This window comes from Xiphophorus hellerii, chromosome 18, assembly GCF_003331165.1.
Source record: "Xiphophorus hellerii strain 12219 chromosome 18, Xiphophorus_hellerii-4.1, whole genome shotgun sequence".
NCBI lineage: Eukaryota > Metazoa > Chordata > Actinopteri > Cyprinodontiformes > Poeciliidae > Xiphophorus > Xiphophorus hellerii.
In genome coordinates, this window is record NC_045689.1 from 33,248,038 (window position 1) to 33,266,185 (window position 18,148).

At 42.2% G+C, this 18,148-nt stretch overlaps 1 protein-coding gene across 1 annotated transcript in view; it reads left to right on the forward strand.

Moving 5' to 3' along the window:
• ulk2 (unc-51 like autophagy activating kinase 2) overlaps positions 1-18,148 on the forward strand; it is a 35,887-nt gene extending 17,739 nt beyond the window's left edge. Inside the window, exons 13-27 of the mRNA XM_032546046.1 lie at positions 332-500; positions 3,089-3,146; positions 8,150-8,299; positions 9,662-9,807; positions 9,889-9,969; positions 10,745-11,022; positions 11,314-11,492; positions 11,714-11,823; positions 12,687-12,812; positions 12,912-13,153; positions 14,044-14,222; positions 14,303-14,421; positions 14,570-14,727; positions 14,821-14,956; positions 15,912-18,148. Of these exons, the coding sequence (XP_032401937.1) occupies positions 332-500; positions 3,089-3,146; positions 8,150-8,299; positions 9,662-9,807; positions 9,889-9,969; positions 10,745-11,022; positions 11,314-11,492; positions 11,714-11,823; positions 12,687-12,812; positions 12,912-13,153; positions 14,044-14,222; positions 14,303-14,421; positions 14,570-14,727; positions 14,821-14,956; positions 15,912-15,976 (2,196 nt within the window). The 3' untranslated portion in view covers positions 15,977-18,148. The remainder of the gene's footprint in view (positions 1-331; positions 501-3,088; positions 3,147-8,149; positions 8,300-9,661; positions 9,808-9,888; positions 9,970-10,744; positions 11,023-11,313; positions 11,493-11,713; positions 11,824-12,686; positions 12,813-12,911; positions 13,154-14,043; positions 14,223-14,302; positions 14,422-14,569; positions 14,728-14,820; positions 14,957-15,911) is intronic.

Sequence of the window (18,148 nt, forward strand, 5' to 3'; positions counted from 1 at the left end):
GTGAGTTTGATGGTACTTAACAAATCCTTGTTCAGAAGGGATTATTGTTAAGTGATTAACTGACCAGCCTCCATGGGTTGCCACCTTATTGTGGTGGAGTGGTTTGAGTGTCCCAATGATCCTAAGGGCTATGCTGTCGGGCTTTTTTTGCACAGTGGCTCTTCTGCATTATGGTGAATGCAGAGCAATACGTCTCTGTGTGTGTTCTGCTGATCTGTGTGGTTTTCTTCATTTAACTGAAGCAACAGGTCAGCCTGGAAGCTTTAACGGCACCTTTGAAGGCACAAAACAGTTTGATCTTCTCTTCCTTCTCTATATGGCTCCTCCACAGTCTCTTCCAGATATGCAAACGTTGGTTGAGGATGGTTTGTCATCGCCTCCACTTGGTCCCCCCAACTTCCTGCAGCTGTCCAAGGAGTCTGTAGGAAGCACCAGCAGCAAGAACTCCTCCTGCGACACGGACGATTTTGTTCTGGTGCCTCACATCTCCACTGACAGCTGTAAGTGTCCCAGTTTTAGTCCGTTTAAGTCTACATTTAAAAAAAAAAATAACTTTGACCCCTTTGCCTTCAGTAATATAAAACCAATAGGGGTCAAGAATGGTAATTGCAGTAAGGCTATAAAGTTCTATCCAACAGTTTAAATATTATTGACATATAGAATTTTCTGCAAATAAGTATTGCATTCAAGCAGACATTTGCGATTGCCGTATTGAACATCTTGATGCAGTATCATTCATTTATTTCATAAAGGATTTTTAGGCTCTAGTGGTCTCTATTTTACAGTAGATTGACAGGACAGAGGGTTGTGAGAGAGGGAGAAGACATGCAGCAAAGGACAACTGTAGGCTTGTCACAATAATAAATTTTGCTGAACAATTAATTGTCTGAGAAATTATTGTGATAAACAATATTATTGTCATTTTGAGACCACTGTTAACTAATAGCATAAAAAAATTGCATAACAATGCAGATACACCCTCTCAGAGATCAATTAACTAATTTCAATAGAACATTTAGCATTGGAACTGGAAGACATTTTCAAATAAAAAATTTGGGAGGGGGAGTTGGGACAGTTTGCATTAAGCACTGTTCACATTCAGATCCTCGCTTGATGGCAGGGGAGACGAGGTAGGTGAGCCATCCACAACATGCCACCCTGGGCCGTTGCCCATGTGGCCCATATCAGAAACTCCACCGCACCTCAGTGATTGTGGACTGTCAATAGGACGGTCCCCAACCGTCGGTGCATTTTAGGTGCAGATTTGTTGGTTGTATTGTTTAGTGGCTAATGTTTTATAACATAGTGGCTCCACAGGTTCAGTGGTTCACCACGGTCATTCAGTTTAAACCTAAACGCTCCCTGACTGCAGCTGGCATTTTGGCTTTTAAACCAACATGTCCCTGGCTCACTTTATGCTGCACTCTGTGGTAGGAGACCAAGAGCCTGGCAAGTAACTGAGGTAATGGTCACACAGTCACAGGAGACAGCACTGCTCCTGTGGACCAGCGCTGCTCCCTTTCCATTCATTTCTATGGAGCTTGCACGCCACAGTGAGGTGATAGTTGCTTGCCTTCATCCAGAAAAGCGAATGGCATAATTTGTGCATGTGAAATTTCTAGCTCGTACATGCAGACCTGCACATGTGGGCTAGCGATGTGACACAAGAAAGTTGAAAATTGTTAAACTTTTGTCGCTGTTGTTGCTATCGTGTCCTGTTTGTTGGATTCAGTCCTTGTGGAGAAAAACTGGCGCTTTTAGCTCCATGTGTGTTGAGCCATTTTCAAGGAATCGAGAGGGTAGGGACTAATGCAAGGCACCAGAGTGAAGCTTTTTGTCATCCAGTCTCTGGTAAAAAGAGAGAGACACGGGACAAAAAGCAAACGAGGAATATTATTGCCCTTTATTCATTATTGAGCTCATTTTAATTTATTGTGTGATTAATTGATTAATTGTTTATTGCGACAGGTCTAGACAACGGGCAGCCGTGCCCTTAATTTCCCTTTTTTAAACAGCTTCTTCTGACTTCATCCATACAGAAAATAGCTAACTCTGAGGCATCTTCACTCTGTAACAACTTCCACAATGAAGACGGTTTATACTTCAAACTGTTTCAAACTGTAAAGATGTTTACAGTTTTGAGATTCCAAAGGCTTCTGTCATCGGTCAGGATGAAAACCAGCAAATTCCTGTCACCAGATTATTCCTAGGTGCAGTTATTATCTTCAGATTCCTACTGATTCCTTTACTAATTCTAATGTACTGTATCTATGTTGCAAATCTGTTTATTGAATCTGAAATTGAGCATATAGTTTACTTTTGCTGGTATGTGGTAAACTCTGACGTTGATGCATTTAACTCTTTAAATGTCATGCAAGCCCAAATTCTGTCTTAGTCCACAGAACAGTGGTGTTTCTGCAGGTAATTCATCACAAAACTGCCTGTCTGTATTACTCAGATGTCGTTTTACTTTAAACATTAACTTCCACAGAAAATTGAGATATTATTGTTTTGGACTATGTTATGCTTTAGGTGATTGATGCCGCCAGTAACTAGCTGCTAATATATTCTTGCTAGCTTGCTTTTCTGCATCCATCGTTGATGAGTGCAAATTTGTTGCCAGTTGGCTGAAAGTTCGATTTTTGCCACATGCTGTATATACAGTATTTTACAAGATAATATAATATATATTTACCTAGAACAGACTCTCAAGGCAGCAGATGCTCACACAGGATACTAATGATATTGCCCAAAGTGCTAAAGGTCACAGAGTGACAGATCAGGACAGCGAAGAAGAAAATAGACATGATGTAGTCATCACAATATTTCCCATTATCATGGGAAATTTCTCAACCCTGCTGCAGTGGTACACTAAGTGAAGTGTACCGCTGCATAACATCTACTCTAAGTAACTCACACACACTGACACTGGTCCATCCATGAAGCGTGCTCCAAGGTAGAGCAGGGGCATGGTGTTGGCAGTGTCAGGTGGCATTTAAAGACCTAGTTTATGTTCTCCTCTTTGTTCTCATTAAGATGCTGCACACTTCTGACCTCTATACTCAGCTGTTTTTGTCTTCCTCCATAGATGACCAACCAGTAGGAGCAGGTCACCGACCGTCCAATGACTTTCTTATGTGTGGAGGGTGAGTATGAGACTTTAGCACATTACACAAGATTTATGTTAATTTGTTTTAGCATAAAACAATAGTTTAGCATAAAACAATAGTTTATTTTAACCAAAAGCTTTTATGAGGGTGGTAAATTCTTTTTCTAATCTGTTGTTCCTGAATGTGTCATTTTATTTCAGATTAGAAATGTGTGTAGTTTATATCCATATTTTTAGCACTTCATGTTACTTTCAGGCTTTTAATTGTTTGAATTTTTATGTGTTTTAGATGTCAGGCTGGTTTTAATGGCTGAGGTGTTTTTTCTTCTTTTTTTAAAATTTGTGTTTGGAATTGATCTTAAACATTCAGCATACATTAAAAAAATTATGGTGGATGTTAAAGTTCAAATCCTTGTGTTCCTTATGTTCAGATCTTTAAAAACAGGGAACATTTATCATTTGCAATTATTAAACAGCCAAAGAACAAACCAGGATGTTGTGATGCTGCATATTTTGCCTTATGCGTCACACACGTGAAGGCATTTCTTGGTGTTATTTGTGTTACACGGCGTAATGCCACCAGATTTCATTTACATTCAACCTTCAGTTCACACCCATGTAATGTTTTTCTTGTAATATTTCTGGGTCAACCAGTCTGTCTTTGTTTTTCAATCACATCATGCCAAGAAAAATAGCCTCCTCTCAGCCTGGTGTGATGTCTCATCCATGCTTCTGGTGAATGTGCATGTTAATATCTGCATGATGAGTCAGATACAAATCAGACAGAGAGCCAAAAAACAAAACATCACCACTCAACCGGAGAACTGCATGGATCACACACCCACCAGATCACACCCACCAGATCATCCGCTGCATAAGTGAACAGCAACTGTTCCTCTACTGTCTGGATGTTAGTCTGACACGCCTGTTTTTCATTAGAATAGTTGCAGTTGGTCAAATTAAATTCTCTTTTTTTTCTGCATAAGCGATTTCAAATAAATCCACATTACCTTATTATTTTGTATCCACACCTCTACATTGCAAACATAAACCTTAATGTATATTGGGATTTAGACCAACGCAGAGTCCTGAATAATTGATGTGGAAGGCAAATAATAAATGGGTTACAAAGTATAACGGTTTTTTAAAATATCTCTACCAGCTTTGTACGTGTGGAGTGGTGCTGCAACAATTCAGTTATTTTAATTATTGATTATTCTGACGATCAACTGGATTTTTAAAAATTTGGCATAGACACATTCTGTAGATTTTTAATTTAACCGCGTTAGCTTTACTTTACAATATTAGAAATGCATTAGCGGATGCCAATAAAAAAAATTCCCTTTTTGAATAATAAAATCAATATTTTATTGGCTAATAGTTGCAAGCCAATTTTTTAAAGAAAATTTAACAACTAACAATTTTCGTAGATTATTTTTTATGTCATGAATCAATTACTCAGAATAATCAAATAAACAGATAAAGAAATGGGGGGAGAGAAGCGTCCCCCAGTGACCCGAGGAAGGGAATCGGACTCCAGTCTACCGCGGTCTACAGTCTCTATATGTGTGGCGCCGCGGTAACCGCAGTGCTTACCGCGGTTCTGTGGAGTGCTCCGGAACCCCCCTATTCTAGTATCCCTTGCTGGAATTTTCAGCTTCTCTTTGGTAAATTATTTACATTTCTATACAACTTGAGCTGTCTGAGGAACTCACCTAGTTCATCTTCTGTTTTCTTGGAAAAATCAGTTTTGTCACGTGATTACGACTAGTCAACTGGCCCCGAAGAAAGTCATTGCAGAGTAAAGAGTCGACTGGGGTGTGTGTGTGTGTGTATGTGTGTGTAGGCTAATTCTGACCAGAACATCACCTCCAGCTTGTTTAAAGTGTTTCCATATCATTTGTGGTAGGCGCTACTCGACACTCCACTGCCACTCTTAATATATAAACCAGTTCTGTGGAGTGCAATGCTGGCCGCGGAGCAGATTGGATGGAGACCATCTGCTTTACTCAGTTCTGCTGTCTAATAATGTTTTGAATGTAACGCTGATGGAAACTTTGCTGTAGAGCAGGGGTGTCAAACTCAAATACACAGTGGGCCAAAATTTTAAATTGAACAAAGCTGCGGGCCAAGGTTGAACAAATGAATCTTTTCATATGGACCCAAACAAGTTTTGATTTAACAATAAATATTGAACAAGCAAGGCTTATATAACTTAAAAGTGCAGGCGTGCAAAATTGAGTTGCTAATAATAATAATAAAACATATAAATGGCATATTAAATACAATTTAAATAAAAATTGAAAGCCTCCTTTCTGAGGTAAATGTCAAAATTAGCTTCGTACACAGACTAATAAATTTGAAAATAAAATAACATAACTATGAATAAATCATTAAATAAACTATGAATAAACCATTCAGGCCTTGGAGTAACAAGAAAAGGTGCTTAGAAAACGTATTTATTGCTCATTTTGCGACACACTGATCTACTCTGATGCGGCCAAGTCAGATACCTGGCATCTTTTTTTGGATGCCAGTTCATCAATGTCGGGGCTCAGAGTTTGAGCTGAGGAAACCTTCATTATCGAACAAAGGTGTTCGTCAATCAGACGTCTCCTGTGAGACGTTTTCGTCATCTTCACTGAGGAGAAAAGTTGCTCACATACATATGTAAACAGATATTCTGTCTCCCACCTGTCCAGAAAAGTTCTATTTTCTGTCTTTTTTTTTGCCATTTTTTGGTAGGGTAACACAGTGACAGCTGTAGTTTGAGGTCGCAGTGTGGTTTGGGGGAGAGGCACGGGGATGCGGGGTGCGCCGGGGCTTTCACCGAAGGAGTGCGCAAAAAGACAGATCACCACCTTCCTAATACATCCATGTCCGCTACCATAAGTGCTACTCACACAGAGGAGGAGGCGTGTCTGCCTCTGTCCTGATTGTGCCAAAAAACAGCAGAGCATTATGGGATTTGTAGTATAAGCGGTGAATGCGGCGTCACAGCGTTGCCACCGTATAATACCGGCGGGCTGGCTCTAATATTAATTTGAAATTGCCTCGTGGGCCAAATATAATTACACTGCGGGCCAAATTTGGCCCGCGGGCCAGAGTTTGACACCTATGCTGTAGAGCATTAGTAAACGGAGAAAATCTGAGGCCCCCACATAGCAGCTGAGGAATCTGTTTAATTGGGGATTTATGAAAACGATTGGTTGTAATAATAGTTTTAGGGATATGAAAATGAATGCAGAGCTAAGCCTGTCACAGTAAGCTTTTAATCAATTAATCACATAATGAATTTAAATGAGCTGGGTAATTTCCTTTCTGATTATTTTTGAAGGGCAATTTTGGTTAAAGACATCGTCATCCATTTTTTTTTTTTTTTTTTTTGTAACCCCTCCAGGGGGTCGTTTTGTGGGCTCTAGTGTCCCTTTTCATGAAGTAGGCTGACAGGAAAGGGGGAGGGAGAGGGGGGAAGACATGCGGTAAATGTCGCCGGGTCCGGGAGTCGAACCCGCGACAGCCGCGTCGAGGACTTGAGGCCTCCAAATGTGGGTCGCGCTAACCCCTACGCCACCACGGCACGCCCATCGTCATCCATTTTATTTCTGGTTTCAGTTGTTTTTTATTTATTGTTTTTCCTTGTATTGTTTTGGATATTTAAAATATCTTCCAGTTCCAGTGTTCTGTACAAGTTTAAAGTTTTAGTCTTTCAGGGGGAGAACTAGCATGTTTATTATGTTAGCTTATTACACTACTCTGTATTTGGCTCGTTGACATGCAACAAGCCAAAAATGTGGAAAAGTTCAGGAAGTGTGAATTCTTTTTTTTGTTGCTCTGTGCCGTTGTTTGCCTCCTCCTGCTGCAGCCATTTGTTTCTTTAATATCTGTCTCTGTACTGCCTGATTCCTGTACGTCAACAAATGTTGCATAAATTAGCTAACTATTAACACTGAGAGTTACTGTTCCAAAATTATCGGAGTTGCCTGTTAAGATTTATTGATGGTAGTAACGCTGTACTTCTGTTTTTGTGGAAGTGTTTATGTTCACGTCCTATATGGTTTGGGATTGGAGGTGGGGGTGGGGAGTGTCCTAAGGGCTAAGAGAAGTGACAGGGTTCTGCAGCTCAGTTGGATCCCATCCCCCCTCTGCTGGCCTGCTTGGTTAACAGGCAGATGGCTGGCAGCTTCTTCTTCTTGTTGTTTCACTTTCTATAAACAGATTTACACATTTCTTTCCTCTCTTCAGCATCCAGCAGCCCCTCCCTCTGTAGCTAGCCCTCACTGGGATCAATAAAGTTAGCAGACATCTGATTGTTATTGGAGTGTGAAGGAGGAGGAGGAGGAAGAGCAGGATGGGATGCAGTGATGTTTGGATCTCAGATCTAGTCATGTGAGCAGGAGGAGGGTGAGGAGCAGGAGGCTGCTCCCTCAGTGGTTTTTTGTCTGGACTTGTCCTCTCCTCACATGTCTGACTCTCCAAGACCCTCCCAGCGTTTCCACCATGCTGTTTCCCTCTGGTCTGTTCTGCTCCTCCCACCATGGCCCTTGTTCTACATGCTGACAGAATTCTATCGGGTCACTCGGTCATGACAAACGTTCAGAACATTCTGCTCCCCTTGAATAACAAAAAGTGCAAAAGCTGTGCCTTTATGCACTTCTCCTCCCGTGTTTGATAACACTGAGCCCTGCTGCAACATGTGCCTCTAGTCCCACCTCTAGCCCCACCTCTAGACCCGCCTCTAGCACCACCTTCAGCAGGATGTGCTCTAGGCTCATTGGTTGTTTGGTTTTGTTTACAGGGAAGTCCAGCCACATTTTTGTTCTACAGGCATTGAAGTTTTTTAACCTTTTTCCAGGCCGCTCAAACAAAGAGCTGTGAGCAGTAGAACCAGAGTTCAGCAGACTGGGTTCGTCTCCCACCAGCTGTGGGTTTCTAACTGACTTCAATTATGGATGGCCCTGAGAATGTTCTTCCTATGTGGAATCAGCAGCATAGAGCTGGATGTCTGGTCTCAGTGTCTTCTCCACTGTCCCCATCCAGGCAGCCTCAGCCCACCCCAGGACAGACCACCATGCTGTCACCGCGGGCAGAGACCACGCCTATTCCTGTCCCCACCCAGGTGCGGAACTACCAGCGGATCAAGCAGAACCTGTCCAGCAGCCCAAGTCCCACTCTCTACAGCTCTCCCAGGTAAGCTGTGCCTTCTGTGGGAGGAATGGGTTACATGAACATGGATTAACCACATCCATGTTCATAGCAGATAATGAAAACACTGACTGTTATTGCATCAGATCACTGAAATGACATCAACTCGGTGCCTGATTATATTTCTAACTGTCCAAGGTGTTGCTGGAAGAGCCATGGCTGGTATTATTATGGGACTCAATACAGGTAGAGATGGCTAAAGGGTAGCACCTGATTTTTAATGGATGACATTATTTTTACTGTCAACACTGAAAGGTTTATTGAAGGTGAAACTATGTTTTGGTAACTGGTTTAATTATTAGTTCTCTTCTGTTTGTCAGTCTGAAGAGTGGAGTCTCATGTTTCTATGAGGGTTTGATCCTGAAGAATAGCTTCTGGTCTCCAGCTGTGTGTGTTTTTAATTAGGGGTACACTCATAAAAATTTGGGCTGATATTTATTGATATTATGTTATATTTCACCTTCCTTTGACCACAAAAAACAGCCACATTTCTAACTTCACCATTGCTTCTCTTTTTCAGTTAGACTCCCCCAATCCTTTTCTGCATCGCTGTCACATGATCAACACACACCACATGACCACTCTCCTTTCCTCCCCAACCAGAAACAACTGGCAACAAGATGGGAATAATTATTGGTTCTTAATACCTGCCCAATTTTATTTATCAGTCTGATACTGATGTTAGTGCTGATATATTTTGCATCCATAGCTTTAGCAGCTGATTATTAGTTTAAAAGATTAATTATTTAGCAAGATCTCTGAGCTTTTTGAAGGTATACTTTTACTACACTGTTGGTGCTGAAAATGTATGGAGTAATGGATTGTAAACATTTATGAATTTAGGACTTTTCAGACACTGGAGAGCAGAAGATGGTCTCGAATTCAGAATACTAATCAATTCTGTGTCTAAAAGGCAGCAAGTACAGCATTATTGCCCTACCTGTGGATAAACATCTGATGATAGAAGTTACTTTTTCAATTAGTTAACCAAATAAATCTAAACAGAAAATATTCTTGAACAGTTTAGTACTCAGTACTCCTAGATTTGTTTGTTACAGAGAGTAGTGCTGACTTTAGTTTGGGAAAGAAGGGATTTACACATTTTCTTGTGACCTGCTTTTGTCTCTAGCTTATGCTATAATAAATTTGATTTGTTATAGACCTTTGATTAAGACATCAATGATTGTGCTGTTTGAACAACAGGAAGAAGAAATACTGCTGACAACCATACATGGATGTAATTCCTTTTGAAAGCTACCAAAGATGAAGCAAAAGCCTCATACTTTTTAAGTAACCCTGATAGTTGATTTGTTCTCTTATTGCTGGATGTTTGTTTGGGTTCTCCAGGTCAGGAACAGTAAGGCGCTCCAACACGAGTCCTATGGGCTTTCCAAAGGTGGGCTCGGGGTCTCCCAGTTCAGCGGACACCCCTCAGACGGCGGGGCGACGCCTCTCTACTGGCAGCTCTCGGCCTTACTCCCCATCACCTCTAGGTAGGTCCTGACTCTGGTCATGTGGGCCTAAAGACAGGCACACAGGAAGTCAAGGTGTTCTGCTACTGTGTGTGTTTGCAGTGGGTACCATCCCTGAGCAGCTAGGCCACTGCTGCTGCCACCTGCAGAACCAGGAGCCTCGCAGCCGCAGCTCTTCGGGAGGTCAGTGTGTGTTCCTGCACTCTGACACATTAGATATTCAAACCTTCCAACCACAGTTTAAAATCCTGCAGTTGAGCTGAAATTATTTTCACAGCAGTCAGAAGTTTTGGTCTGGCTATACACGACATACGAATAGTATAGCTGTTCTATCAGTTGTCACGGTGACTTGTTTTTCATCAGGTTGTCTCCAGTGCTAGAGTCAGACAAACTTGGTACTCTCTGTGTTTGGAGAGCCACGACCGACTGATCTGTTATGTGTTCCTGCTGCTGACTGTAGAAACATTTCAAATCAATCAATCATTTCTTAAGCTGAATAACACTTGCAATCAATGCTGACCAGGTGCCATGGCAACGCTTGCTACTCTAACTCCTGACTCGCCACAGGGCGAAAGGGGATCAGGGGAGGCAGTGTGCTTTTTTTCCAAAGTGATGAAGTTGTACTAAGCTGCACCGCTGCAATCTGTAGGAAAATTCAACTGCCTGAGAACTGTTTGACTGAAGAAACCAATAGTGAAATGGTTTTAGGTAAATAATGCAGTACTAAAAGAATTGCACAAAAATGACAGAATTTGCACAGAAACATAAAGAACCTCAGATAATTAGACAGTTTATCCACAAAAGCGTTGATTTAGGGGTGGGTTTCACTTTAAAAACTCAACTGATTGGGACCAAAGTAAATGAAGCATAGGTGTAAAAACGCCCTGAGTGCAACTACATATGTATTGATTCCTCTCTCAGCCACATATACCTGACCTGGTCTCTCTACCTTCTGCAGGTTCTCCGATTCCCTCCTCTCAGCTCCTAGGAGCTCGACTCCAAAGCGCCCCAACGCTGACAGACTTCTACCAGACCAGGCAGAAGCTCCATAAACAGCTGTCTGACCCCGTGCAGCCTTCCTCCTGCTCCTCCTCATCCTCTTGCAGTCATTCCCCCCAGCTTTGTCGCCCAGCCAATCTTGGCTCTTCCCCCACCAAATTGTTGGGGTCTTCGCCACGCACGTCTGACTGGCTTCAAAAGTCCCCATTGCCCACCATCATTGGTTCCCCCACCAAGGTGAGAGCAGTTATCAGCAGTTACAGCTTCATATGTAAATATCTGCTGATATTTGCTTGATAAATTAAGGAAATCTGGGCCGATTTATCAGTGCAGCCCTATTTGCCAGTTTGTACTGTACATACTCTGTATGAACGACCCCATTTTGTGTTGGATAAATATGAAGTCTTTCTGTAAACTTTTTTCTTTAAATTCATTTTCTAAGCTCTACCTTTTAATCATCCTATTAAGTCATTTTGATCCATGAACAAAATTACTTAAGAAATGAGTTTTTCCCCATTTTGTGTTCAGACAATTTCTGCACCATTCAAGATCCCCAAAACACAGGCGTCCTGTAACCTGATGGCGCTGGCAGACAGTCCGCTTCCTAGCAGGACGCTGGCAGACTGTCGGGACATCTGCAGCCACTACTGCAGCCCATACCTGACAGGGCGGGCGGCGGCCCCAGAGGCCAGCAGAACCTTTGGCAGGTAGATGACCCCTACATTTACTGCACTAACTGTTCTTCTGTTAGTTCAGACCAACATGACGGCATACAGAAGCTCCTGAATCTATTTGTTGATTTGTTCCAATTCGTTGTTTATCTAGATCGACGACATTCTAGCAGACATGATAGCCTCTTGTGTAATCTTTACAGCCTCTGTTTCATGTTGTTACATTTCATCAGTATGTCAACTCTGTTTCCTCATAGGTCTGTCAGTACAGGTCGACTGTCTGATCAACCAATCAGGATCACTCTGGGTGGACAGGCCTACCAGGGCAGCACTGACAGCCTGAACACCGAGCGACCCATGGACACAGGTACACAGGCACAGCATGCTCTCCCCACTACTCACCTTTCACTTTACCTGAAAGCAAACAATTCATACAGATTTCAAATCTGATAATGACCGTTGTCCTTTACTCTGAAACCCTCAAAATAAAATCTACTTCAGCAGACTACCACTTAGTTAGCTAATAGAGTCCCGTTGTGTGTCAGTAGCTGTGTTTCCATCAAGGTGTTTTTATGCACATTTGGGAGCATCACCTTAGAAAAGGTTGATGGAAATAGCCTCAATTTTGCAAGAAAGCTTTTACACTCACTAAGAGTTGATGTGCTAAAGAGATATGATGAGGTGTTGGAGGTTTGGACTTTGAAACTTTCAAAGGGGAGGACTTTTGCCTAGAGTGGCCTGCAGGTTGGGATGGGAGTGGTGGAATGCTCCCATCCACTGGTGGCTCTGTGCCTTACTAGAACCATGAAACTCTGAAAGGATTTTAAGTCCAACCCTCCAGCTCAGAGAGAGAACTCTCTATTTTTCTGAGATGTTTGGTCTATTCTATTGTTCAACCTCTGCCTCTAGTTAATTCCAGTTGTGTAGTGTCAATATTTGACAAAATCACACTCTGCGTTGCCTGCTTAATTCACACCACCCAATAGCTGGAAAACGGCCTAATTCACATTCTCCCTTTGTTTTTCTTCATCATTTCAAAAGTTTGCTTAAAATTTGCATGACTGTTGGCTGGAAAGAGCTATGGCACCTCAGTATAAATGCAGCTGTTCTCTGGGTACCTCAGAGATAACATTGTATAAAAATAAGCATCATGGGTTGGACTATGGATATGTTTGCTAGGCGCTGCCGTCATTGTTTACCAGTGAATGAACTCATTTCCTGTCTCTGCAGCCCCCAGCATGGCTCAAGGAGGATCAGCCAGTCCCCGTACTGTCCTCTTCACCGTGGGCTCACCGCCCAGCAGCAGCACGCCTCCGACCTGCAGCCACCTGGGCGCCAGGCCTCGCACCACCTCTGGTGAGACCCCTCCAAGTCCACTCCCCACTCTGCTGAGCTGCAGTCACATTCTCCCAGTGTTCTGCATATTAATGATCACAGTTCTTACTGTGTTCTCAGTGGGCTCCAGCAGTTCTGCAGGCTCCTTGTGCTCCACCAGCGGTCGAGTGTGTGTGGGGTCTCCCCCAGGCATGGCCATGGGTTCCTCTCCACCAGGGAATCTAGGTATTGGGCAAGGTGTTCCAGGAGCAGACGGAGGACCCAGCAGCCTGCGCTACATTCCCTATGGGACGTCTCCCCCCAGCATGGAGGGGTTCATCACTTTTGAAGCTCCAGAGCTGCCTGAGGAGACCCTGATGGAGGTGAGGGGATGGGGACTGACACATTACTAGATTTTTGGTTCTGATGATGTATGCTGTTTGAAAAATCTAAATTTGTTTTAAGTTAGAATGTTAAGGGCTGAAACTAATCATTATTTTAGCAATCGATTATTCCATGAGTTATTCTGCGTTAATCGGATAAAAAGAATTGACACATTCCGCAGATTGTCCTTTAACTACTTAAGATTTTTAAAACTTGGTATAAAATGCGTTCAACAAGTAACACTCAGTTCTTCTTAAACAAGAACTGAGTGTTACTCAGTTGGAGCAGTTTTTTGCTCAAAAGAAAAACCTTTTCTTTTTAAGTAAGAAAAAAAAACTTTTCTTGCCCAAAATGCAAGGAATGTAACAGCATTCCTTTGGTGAAAGTTTGATCATTTATAGCTAAAAATCCTTTTAAAATCAACATGTGAAAAGCTCAGCCGTTTCTGCTCGACTTAGCATCAGATAAGCTGATCTGGTTATTTTATTGGATTAACTGATTGATAATTGGATATTTTTTCTATTATTTTGAACAAGGTAAAGCTAAAACTGGATAAAGCATATTTTCAAAGAAATTTATTTAATTTTGTTCTATTTTAAATGCAAAGTGTATGTCTTTTTGTACAATCTAATTATTTATTTGAGTGCTTTTGTTTCAGCAAATAGCCTTTTTAGGTGTCTGTATTCTCCAGTTAGTGATTAATCAGTTACTGAATTAGTTGAGGATTATTTCATAGATTATCCAACATTAATCCGATTACTTGTTTCAGCCCTAAACTTTTTAACAGAAAAATGTGTAAACCGATGGACCAACTTGTGATCTCATGTGGTAGCGTTGGAGTTGGTCCTCTGCTGCTGGGTTAAAGCATCATGTTGTTGTCTTGGCTCAGCGGGAGCACACAGACACCCTGATTCACCTTCGGATGATGCTTTCCTTCACCGACTGCATCCTGGAGATGGCGGCGCTACGAGCTGGAGGGGCGGAGCTCGGCATGTCTGCTGCCCCCCTGTATCCCCCTCAGGACAGTGTGGTTGTGGACCAGATCAGCCAGCTCAGTAAAGAGTGGGGGTAAGTACCCTTGGTAAAAAACGAAAAGGGTGACGCAAGAGTTCTTTTGTTTCATAGTGCGACTGTGCTGCCCCCTGCAGGCAGGTGGAGCAGTTGGTGCTATACATGAAGGCAGCTCAGCTCCTTGCTTCCTCTCTCCATCTGGCAAAGGCTCAGATCAAATCTGCCAAGCTGAATCCGTCAACTGCTGTCAAACAAGGTGGGGGCATTTCCCTCCTCATCTCTAATAATGTAATTTTATTCCATTTAGAGAGTTAAACTTATCATTAGCACCACATTTGTTTTTCTCTTACTTTACAGCATCAAAGTATACACAAATTAAAGCTCTCTTTTCCTCATTTTTTCAGTGGTCAAGAGTTTGAATGAGCGCTACAAAAGCTGCATCGCCTTCTGTCGACACCTGACCGACAAACTCAACCACTTCTTCTCTGACAAGCAGCGCTTTGTGGACGAGATCAACAGCGTCACTGCAGAGAAGCTCATCTACAACCACGCCGTGGAGATCGTGAGTTCCACACACACATGACTCCATGATCTGAATCGTCACATGTACTGAGCATGCAGGTGCAGCCTAATGGTTCCATGATGTGTGCATCAGGTTCAGTCTGCAGCTCTGGATGAGATGTTTAAACAAACAGAGGACATAGCGTACCGCTACAGTAAGGCTGCCATGCTGCTGGATGGCCTCTCCAAGATCCTGCAGGACCCCGCCGACACTGAGAACGTGCTGAAATGTGAGGAAGCAACGACGGACAGACATTTTGTTCATTACATGGATACATTTTTATTTATGTTTAACGCTGACACTTTTCCACAATTGCATTCCTCTGTCTCTCATAGATAGATGGATGGATGTGACAAAAGCAGATGAGTCAGGAATAATACTGACAAATGTTAAACAATAAATACAGCACAACAAAGAAGTTCCTAAGTATGTCACTGTACTAATAAGGGCATGACTAGGCTCCACCTTATACTACAGACTGTTTTTGAAGCCTTAAAGAGTATGTAATTTCCTCCATCACATTCACATTCCAGACTCTTTGGATCCACGTTATATGTAGGAGGCCCTGGTTTCAGCCAGCTGATGGTTATGCATTTCAATGCTGCTGTGAGTAACAGAATTAGCAGAAATCCATCACCCTTCCTGTCAATTCCTTTGGGCATTTCTCCCGACACTGTCACTAGGGTCGTTTTTGGAGCATCTCTTCTGAAAATTACCTTGCAAGCTTCAAAGATCTCCCAGAATACACTTAGTTTAGGACAAGACCAGAAGATATGAGTATGGTTTGTGTTCTGGGTCCCAATTTCTCCAGCATGAACTGGATTGTGTTGGGGTCATTTTACTAGTTATTGCTGGCGTTCTGAAAAACCAAACAATTACTTTTCCATTTGAATTCTCTATTAAAATTTGTGGCGTATTGCGCTCCAGTATACATTTCTTCCCATGTGTCCCCTGTCATGGACTCCTGCAGTTCAGTCTCCCATGTTTTGCTTTATATTTATGGACATAAACAGATCACATACTTTACTAATTACTTTATGGTTTCCCTTTCCCTTTTGTATGTTATTTAACCAAAATAATTTTGCCTTGTCTTTGTGGACACAATAACTTATGTTTAATTTTTCCATAGTCAGTTCTATTGTTTTTAATCTGGTTACTAACAGGTGTCTCTGTGTGTGTTGCAGATAAAGCCAGTGTGGAACGAAGGATCTCCTCTTTGTGCTACTGTACAGTGACACTGTATGAGTAGCAGGCGCCGCCTGACCCCCATAGCGGGACCACGCCCTAAAGAGACTCTGGAACTGAGGAACATTCTCCCAGCTTCCTGTTCCTTCCTGTAGCAGCTCAAGCACTTTTCATTTGTTCATTCTTTGTTTTGGAGAGGATTTTTGTGGCCGTTCGTCATCAGTTTGTTGTACTGACTGTGTCGCAGACTGAGCTCTGAGTGATGCACATTATTCCAACCAAAGATGACAACAAATCAAGAAGAAAATGGCAAAACCAGATGTGGACATCAAAGCATTCTTTTGAAGGTGCTTTTCAATATGTTATGATGGGGTCATCGCATCAGGTTACCATAGGAATCCTGGATATCATTGGTTTCTAGCAGACAGTGAGACAGTGCTGTGGACTCTAAAAAGACGAGCTCTGGTTGGAGAAACGTATGTGAGATTGAATTGGTGATCATTTACTCTCATTTCAGTTTTAGTGTATTTATTTGGAAATGAACAGACTTCTCTGCCTTTCAAGAAAACCTCAAGTATTGCAGTTGAAGGAAAACCATCTCAATGAACAAAAAGGAAGAAAAAAAAAAACACGAGCTGCTGTTGCATGAACCGGACAGCCATGAGAGCAAAGGATCCTGTAGATTTGTAATCACTTTGTTTTAACTTTGTGTTTTAAACTCGAGCACTTTATTAAGGAACAGAAGGAGGGGACAATGGGAAGAATATTGTGAAGATGGGGAGGACGCTTTTCTCATCACTCTTTTAATCACCCTCATGCATGATCAATAAGTCCTCACACATGAGTTCAATCGGATCAGTGGGCTGCAGTTTTCAGCCATTTTAATGCCTCTGACCTATTTTCTGTTAATAACAGAGCAACATTTTGAAAGCTTTGCTTCTGACTTGTTGATCATGTAGCTGACAGCAAGGTGGGGTTCGGTTAGGAGGGACTGAGTCTTCTGACATGAGCATCCAGATGTGTTGAATGGATGCACATCCTTCTCCTGCAGCCAGCGCGCTGTTCACTGCAAACCCTGCTTAAATGAAGCTGATGTGTTGCATTACTTCACAAGTTCTAACAATAAGATTCATTTTTCTCAAGAAGAAAAAATCTAATCAAATGCAGCTTTTTGTCTTATCAGAACTGTAGCTCATTTTTAATAAAACTAAACTTGTTTGGAAACTTGTATATATCTGAATGAGCCGCATGCCAGGGTTTTCCTTTATGAAGGGGCCGTGTGTTTGAGGTCCTCCTGAGGGCGGCAAAGGCTGCTGCCTGTCTGTCAAAGAGCACAAGTCTTTATATGTAGATAGATGAATTTCTATTGCTTGTATTTGTGTTTGCCAAGGGTTTGATAAGAAGACCAATCTTTGGCACACCTGGCGCGTGCCAAAGATTGCAACAAAACTCATGGCAGCGCCACTCTTTCTACCAGGACTGTTTGTTGTTGAGATCACATTCTTTAGCGCTCGTTTAGACCGCGACTCGTCTGTCATTTCCTCCCACTCTGGATTCAGAGTTTTCTCATGTGTCCCCCTGCCTCCCTCTGAAGTCATGTGCTGTGTTCCAAACACTGTATGTACTGTATGTGACAGCTGCCAGGTGTGCATTAAGGTCAATAGTATCTAGATGGAACAGGAGGTGCCTTCTTCTCCTGAAAGCAGACACAGGCCTACTCCTCTGTACAGGTGTGAACATGTTTATCTGTGTAAAAAGAAAAACTCTGAGGAGTTTCAGGGCCTACATTTCAGATGTACTGTTCTTTATCTATACATATCCCTGTTTGAGTTATTCCCTCCTCTTTGCCATGAGCTCTGATCAACATGAAGCCTTTTACTGCACACAAACTAAAGAGGGAACTGATGAGGTGGGGGGAAAAACCACAATCTTTATATAGTTTTGGACTATTAAAACAAGGACTGTTTAAGATGAAGCATGGGTACCAAGTCTGTATCTGACCCTGTAGAACCTCTAGAATGTTGAATGTATCTACCCTGTTGTTTTGCACCTCCAGCTTGAACTGAATGCCTATTGAAGTCAGTCACAACTGTTATTAGACTCTGTCTGAGCATCAGTTTTGCAAAGTGAAATGTTAACGTTCTGCTCGTTTGATTCAAAGCGGAGTCTCCCTTTGTCCTTGATGGAACTCAAATACAGTCTTTGTAATTAAAAGAAATGAAAATGTGTGTGTTTT